We start from the raw sequence: 8,304 nt of genomic DNA, 5'->3' as shown, positions 1-8,304 counted from the left end.
TGTATATATATATATATATATATATATATATATATATATATATATATATATACATACACGCACACACACCTTTTTAAATCAATAATTTGTTGCTAAAATGTTGCTTGCCAGTGAAAATATTGATATATATTAATACTGTTACATGCATATGTATGTATAGATTTTTATTGATTTTATTTGTATGTATATTTATTTTACTTAAAACCTATTTGCTTAATAAATACATACATTTTAATTTTAATTTAAATAAATACAAATTATAATACATGTTTTCTATTTTTTATGATACCTAAAAAAATGTTGCTTGCCAGTGAAAATACTGATAAATATTAGTATTGATATATATATATATATATATATATATATATATATATATATATATATATATATATATCACATCATGCTTATTTATTTTCATTTATTTTATTTGTATATTGTATATGTATTTATTTGACTTAAAACCTATTTGCTAAATAAATACATTTTAATTGATATATTATACATATTATAATAAATATTGTTTTTTATGACACCTAAAAATGTTGCTCACCAGTGAAAATATCGATATCTATATTAAAATTAATATTAATATATAATATATATCACATCATGCATATTTATTTTTTTCTAGGCTCTAGAGTTACCTTTACATGCATTCATCTACTCATGACCTTATTTTTTAGCCTTGAGAAATCTAAAGTGCTTCTTCACATCCAATTTGTAAGCATGTGGCGTAATTGGGAGTGACCCTAATGTGCCCTGGTCCTGCCTCACAAGCATCTCCAGTAGAGAGACACATTTATAGGGTCGATATGCGGAGACCAATGTCACTTTGCTTCTCTGAGAAATCAGCTTTTGATATTTGCATCACTGCAAATAACATTTCAAATCCCAGACTGTATGGATTGTCTAAGTTTGTCCTCAAAGGAACTGAATCGGCGTCTTTAATTAGAAAGCTGCTGTGTTGTAAAGAGAAGGGCTCAGTTCATGTATGGCCGTGATTGAGGCTCTGGATTAGTGTTGGGCTTTTCACTGGCGGTTCAGTGGTGTGATCGTCTAACCCTTCACTGGATTTAGCTTAATCTCATCCTGATGGCTAAAGCGATTTGTCCTTTAACCTTTTGGATGTAACCTTTTCCAGGACACTTCCCTGTAGGGCTGAAACAATTAGTCGACATTATCGGCAACGTCGACAGTAAAAAATTGTCAACAAATATTTTTGTTGTCGAGTAGTCGTTTGATCTCATATGACCTAATGAAAGAGCCTGCAATAACGCAGTTTGACCAGTGTGGCGCTGTAGTGCAAGACTGTAATTCAGCTCTCGTGGATGCAATTTAAAAGAAGACAGCACTTCAGCGCATTGAGCGCAAAGGCAGACGAACCTGAAGCTGCTGAGCGACGTTTGGATGAATATATAAATATATGCTGCATGCTTTCTTCTAAATAAAGAAATAAACACAACAAAAACTGACAGAGGTGAGAAAGCAGCAGTTAAGAACGCATCTGATTACGGCGATGTGGATGTTGCACAAGCGCTGCAGTTCAGTACTCCAGTAAAGTCCATCACGTCACACCTTTCACCTTTGCATATATCCAGACTAGAGCAGATTAAAGAGCCTGTCCTTAAGGAAACGCTGTCTAGCTGGAAATGAGCCAAATCCAGGGAGGAAAAATTCCTTAAACATTTTTCAATGGTCACTTTACACTGCGTCCTAAACCAGACGTGGTGCAATAATGAGACGAGATAAAAGCGAACTCTTCCTGGTTCATCTGAGTTTGTCTCTTGTCCTGTCACTCATCACATCTGGTTATTTTCCTGGTTGTGTCGTTTCAATTTCTGCAACGTCATCCCCTGAAATCCTGCTCCACATAACTGAATATTTAACATCAGATATGTGCTGATTGTAATTGTGTAGCCAGTTAAATTATTTGTGCTTACAGACTTGTTCTTTTTTATGCACTTGCACACTAGAGACAGCTCTTGCAGCACAGTTGATTTATAGTAATGTTTTAGATGTGTTTTGAGGATGTGGAGAGAGCCGGGTCAGTCTGAAACCAAGCAGGAATAAAATTAGATTTTTGAAAGCACAAATGCGTCCTCATCTCTGAAAATCTCATTGGTGAAGCATGCTGCAGCCAAAGTTTTCTCTGTTTTCTCAGGTTTTGTTCATGATGTTGTGTCACTTTTTGGAGTGTTACACATCTTTGTGACGCAAGATTCAAATCATTTGATTTGTAGTGACACTAATGTCACCTTTGGATTGTTATTTTGGTAATGATGTCATCATCTTGAAGAAGAGATGAAGGAAGAGCTAGCTAGTTTAGTTTTCAAACCTGTAAATTGTATTTCCAAACATGGAAATTTACAAAATCGTTAAAAAAATTTTTAAAGTGAATGTCAGTGTTTCTAGTTATGCTTGAATTAAAAAAAGGCTAGAGATTTCTCTTTTGTGTGTGTGTGTGTGTGTGTGTGTGCATTTTTGTGACAAATGAGGTCATAAATTTGTATAATGACAAAGGTATGACAGGTATTACAAGGAGAAGGTGACTTTTCAGGACATTACCCCATGTCCCCACTTTTCACAAAAACAAACCTGTGTGTGTGTGTGTGCATTTTTGTGACAAATGAGGTCATAAATTTGTATAATGACAAAGGTATGACAGGTATTACAAGGAGAAGGTGACTTTTCAGGACATTACCCCATGTCCCCACTTTTCACAAAAACAAACCTGTGTGTGTGTGTGTGTGTGTCTGTGTGTATAATGTAATTATTAATTCTATAAAAAAAACATATATATATATAATATATTTAAGACACATATATATATATATATATATATATATATATATATGTGTGTGTGTGTGTGTGTGTATTATAGTTATATGATAGTATATATATACTATTTTAGCTCAAAATAGGTTTCTAATTAATGTATTTGCAAAATAAGATCCATATGCTAATTCACATTCACAAAAAAAAATTCGCTTTTATATTTACAAATTCATACTCAAAATTTATATTCAGAAAATACAGTTTCCAAATGCACAAGCAAATTTACATCCACAAAGCAAAACCCAGTGACTTGACTTGAAAATAAAATTCACAAATTCAAAACACAGTTCATAAATGCACAAGTATGTTTGCACATGTCTGAATGTTTCTGCAAATTTGTGAATGACTTGTATCATGCTGTTTCCTAAAAACTGTCATTTGACTAGTTTCACAATCTGACCTGATTGCAAGTTGCCATGTTTGGGTGGATCTATATCTTGTAAATTTTGAGACTATATGAGCTCCATACATTTTCAAAATCCTCTCGAATGACTGGAAAAGTCATGGAAATTCAGTAGTCAAAAAGTGTGGGAGCCTATATGAATTGCATTGTAAATCTATACAGTTTTCTAGCATACTAGTACCATTATGGTCACCAAATATTGTGCATCTCTTGTTAATCTCAACATGTGTTTAAATCACAAATAGGAAGTCTGTAATCACAGAGCAGAACAGGCCGCTGATGTTTGCTTAAGCTGAGTTATGAAGCTCAACCCTGAGCTCCTACTATAAAGATCAATAAGCTCCTGGTGGAGGGAAACTGGAGCTCTATAATGGGATCAAGACTGGGCTTGAAATTGCAGGTGAAACACCAGTCACATTGTTCCTCCTCTCAGGAGCGACATTCTATCCATCTCTAGGCCTCTTCTCCACCGTCTGGCCTCTGCAATTCAATTGTAATAGATTTTCAGCGCAAGCTAATGGAGAGGCAGCCTATTAGGACGGGTTTTTCCTCCTGATTGCCTCGTTGTTTTCCGGTAAACCGGGCGATGAAGCACACAAAAAGGCCCATCAACGCTGTTGTGCTGTCTCTCTGTACAGCGAGATTAATGAATGGCATTTGTCAACTTTTCATAACATGTTCGCTCTGTTACGAAACCTAGTGAGCTGCCTACAGAAAGTCATAAGATGCCTTCTTTTGGCTAATTCTAATGAATGTCTGAAAATGTATTTCATTCAATATTTGTGTGTGGTGTGTATACTTCTGCTTATAGAGCGCAACAGTCACATTAATTTCCTCCATAGGAGAATTGATTTTAAACAGTAACTTATAAATCAAGACCTAAGACAGACCTACTGTGAGCTATGAGGTTGTTAATCAATGCTATATGCTTTTGTTGAAGCCATCAGCCACATTATTTCAACTTATTTTTTAAAACAATGGTGTTTAACATCAGAATTCCTGGTGAAAAACTACATTACCCATGATTCTGCAGAGAAATCTCCATCGAAACAAGCAAATCGCACCAAAAGAACTCTTTAGCTCACACTAAACTCTCAAACTTCTGTGTGTTTGTATTTTTTTTTTAATATATAGAATATTTGTGGATTCTAAATGCATAATCCTTACATCAGTAATTTGATATTTATCCGTTTTTATTTCAATTATGTCATTCACAGTGCTTCATGGGATTGTAGTTCTTTCCCACACTAAAACTATTACCTATAGTCTTGTACCTTTGTCTTTCTGTCCAATTTTCAAACACTTGAAACCAAAACCAAAGTTTGTAATATGTTATGATTCTCCTTATAGCTGGTTGATTTGGTTCATGGCTTTTACTGCTTTAATGGTGACTTAAAAAAAAACCCAATGGGCAAAATAAATGTGAAAAATACTTAAACTGTTGTTTCTAACTATAACAATGTGTAGGCAAAGATAAACATTTGCAAAACCATGTGTATACTATATTATTTATTTAGTTAGTTATTTAACTTTTTATTTATTTGTCAAATGAAAATAACTGTGTAAAGATAAACATTTGCAAAACATATATGGTATATTTATTTATTTCATGTTTTGTAAATTTGTATATCATTTTAAAAATGAAAATACGCCGTTAAAGAGAAACATTTGTAAAATATTATATTTTATAAATTTATAAAATAATTTATTTATATAATAATATAACATATCATTTTTAATTTATGTTCAATTCAAGTTCAATTCAAGTTTATTTGTATAGCGCTTTTCACGATTCAAATCGTTGCAAAGCAACTTTACAGCAAATGAAGTTTCTACAATATTTAGTAGTAGCTTATCAGTGGTGACTGTCAGTTAATGTACATATGGCAGAAATGTACGGAAAAATCAATTAAAGACGTAATCAATTAAAGACGTAATCAAACAGATGAAGAAAACTATTAACAGCAATTATTATATGATGAAATCAAACTTATAGCAAAATGTGGTAGTTCTGTATGTTGTTTCAGAGTTGTTATCATCTGAGGTCCTCTGAGGGGTTGGCATCATCTCTTCTCAGGTGTTCTGGATCCAGACTGAAGCTTTGGCAAAAACAGAGAAACAAATAGAGACATAATTAGCGTAGCTGCGGTTCCAACCAAGCAAAATTGGTTTGTTTAACCCAAGCTAAAGAATAATAATGTACATTTATTCAGATATAACTGCAGTACAAGATTATGAGATGCATTATTTGAATGCTTGGCCACAGAAAACGTTTGACCTCTGTCATTGCCAACAAAGGGTATATAACAAAGTATTGAGATGAAATTTTGTTATTGACCAAATACTTATTTTCCACCATAATTTGCAAATAAATTCTTTAAAAATCCTACAATGTGATGATCTGGATTTTTTTTTCTCATTTTGTCTCTCATAGTTGAGGTATACCTATGATGAAAATTACAGGCCTCTCTCATCTTTTTAAGTCGGAGAACATTCTCAATAGGTAGCTGACTAAATACTTTTTTTCCCCACTGTATGTGTGTGTGTGTGTGTGTGTGTGTGTGTGTATGTATGTATGTATATGAAGAGAATGATGTTTATTGTAGCTATGAAAAAGTCTTTTTTGAAAAAGCCTTTGTCTTTCTCTCCGATTTTCAAGCATTTTTTGCTTCAAGACAAAGTTTGTAATGTTGTGAATCTCCTCGTAGCTGGTTGGTTTGGATCACGGCTTGTCAAACTCTTTAACAAAGTCTTTTTAAAAATCCCAGTGGGAAAATCACTTCTGGAACCAAGATGCTGAAAGAATGTCCTCAGAGTCCCTGAAAGCATTGAAGTACTTTCTTTTTCTGCTAACGCTTTCAAGCTGTTGATTGAAGCACAGCTTCCATAAGCGGCTCAGGAAGAGGACGAGGAAGATGTGAGATCCTCGTAATTGATTAATATTAGGTCAATTGGTGCAAACTCTTAATCCCCCAGGAGAATCATAGCATGAGGTCACCGTGGCCCCGGAGAGACCGGCACAGGCTTTAAGAGTCATCTGCTGTAATTGGATTTCAAATCTCACGAAGTCTCTCCTATTTGGCTATTAATTGAAAGCGCTTAATGACCATTTTTTCTTTTCTCGCCATCGGTGGCTGTGACTCGTGAGGTCATATTGGTGCCTGTGCTGTGAGGTCAAAGGCCATATTTTCACTCACATGTGCCTTACAGCATTCCACTGCAGTTTTTATAACCTCCTCATAAATCAGTCACATTTCCCCCCAAGGACTCCTTTGCCCGCTCTGTTCTTCTCCAGAGACACCTTCTCCTGCAGTGCTGGTTTCTAAAGTGTACAGAAAATACCAGAATACAACGAAGCATCGTTTAAGATTCACTTCTTTTACATTTTCAGTGTTTTAGACATAAATCTTAAGAAAAAGAGAAAAAGAGATTTGCTCACCATCATCTTGTTTCAAATATTGTTGCAGGTCTTTTGTATGTTCACTTAGCAACTGGGATACACAACTGCATTCATACTAGTGACATATTAAATATATTCACAATACATTCTGCAAATTTAAGCAATTTTGTGAATGATTTTATTGTGCGGTTTCCATTCTTCAATATTCGAATGCAAGTACGTATCAGTGTTATTTTTATATAAATTGACATACTATTATAGTGTTAATGTAATAGTAATATTATATAATAATTTTATATAATATATAATATCATCACTTTGTTTTATTTTTATTATTTTTAAGTATGTGTATATAGTTTGTATTAAGTTTTTTTAGTTTAATTAATTATTTTTTAGTTATTTTAGTAATTCAAAATAATGAGAAAATTCAAAAATGAGAAATGTTACCTTGGCAACTAGCTGAAATTTATGTTTTTATATTTTATTTTAGATAATGTTAATTTATTTCAAGTCATGAAAATGTTTTTTTTTTGTGGTTTTTGTTTTAATTAGATAATAATCATGGTACAAATATGGTAATGTTCAAACTGGCCCGTTTATATCTGTGTGTTTCAAAATTCTTAACGCATCTCTGTTTGTTCTTGTTGTAGATATGGAAAAATCGTATCAACCAAGGCCATCTTAGACAAAACTACAAACAAATGCAAAGGTACGTACGTTTATGTTCTGTCTTTTAGATTTATGGGGCTCAGAATCTGTGCAGTTTAGAGTTTTGCCCTAAGATAGGATGTCATATTCCTCTGAGAGCTGCTTGGTTCAGTAAATTCAGAATCATCACACTGTATGGATGTGCAACCCAACTTTTAATTAAAACAGATCCTGAAAATGGCTTTTATGGCTGAGATAATGAAAGAATGCAGCTGATTTTGCAGTAAAGTGCTGGGTATAAATCCTACTCATTTTCTACATGGAGAAACCAATTTTAAATAACAAAAAACATTGTTTAATCAAAATAATGTGCCTGTTGTCCGTACATGTCATTCCTTGTAGAAAAAAATTAAATAAATAAATAAAAATCATGTTCGCTTGCCAAATTGTAAAAAATTACTGGAAAAAATATTCCAAATCCAAGGCCGCTGAAAAACTGAAAAATGCAGCCTCTATCTGACATATTTTGCCAGACATACTTCTATATATAGTTCAGCTCATGGTGTATAGTCATGTATTAACATTGCATAGAAGTGATTTTTGACTGGATTTCTACCAACCACAAAGTGGTTTTATCTGTGCCCTTGAGCAAGGCACCGAACCCCCAACTGCTCCCCGGGCGCCGCAGCAAAAAAATGGCTGCCCACTGCTCTGGGTGTGTGTGTGTGTTTACTGCTGTGTGTGCACTTAGGATGGGATAAATGCAGAGCACTAATTCCGAGTATGGGTCACCATACTTGGCCACATGTCACGTCACTTAAAAAAAGTTGCAGTTCAGGAGATAAACAGTTGATAAGATTATACGATAGGAGATCGTTCTGTAACTCCCCAACCGGACCTCACCGGACAATGAGACCTTTATAGTTACACCCTGCATCACTACCCCCTCCTACCCTGCGAATTTCGAACCCCGGGATGCCCCCGTTGCTTAGAACAAAGCGATAGAGTAAAATCTTTC

At 34.1% G+C, this 8,304-nt stretch overlaps 1 protein-coding gene across 2 annotated transcripts in view; it reads left to right on the top strand.

Annotated features, from left to right (window-relative positions):
* LOC107561566 (RNA-binding motif, single-stranded-interacting protein 1-like) overlaps positions 1–8,304 on the top strand; it is a 70,993-nt gene that overhangs the window by 33,820 nt on the left and 28,869 nt on the right. For both annotated transcript variants that reach the window (XM_016246037.1, XM_016246038.1), the window contains exon 3: positions 7,289–7,347. In XM_016246037.1, the coding sequence (XP_016101523.1) occupies positions 7,289–7,347 (59 nt within the window). The remainder of the gene's footprint in view (positions 1–7,288; positions 7,348–8,304) is intronic.

The sequence above is a fragment of the Sinocyclocheilus grahami genome, unplaced genomic scaffold, assembly GCF_001515645.1.
Source record: "Sinocyclocheilus grahami isolate Dianchi unplaced genomic scaffold, SAMN03320097.WGS_v1.1 scaffold780.1, whole genome shotgun sequence".
NCBI lineage: Eukaryota > Metazoa > Chordata > Actinopteri > Cypriniformes > Cyprinidae > Sinocyclocheilus > Sinocyclocheilus grahami.
Note: the sequence above shows the minus strand (reverse complement) of the source record. Positions and strands in the feature narration are given on the sequence as shown.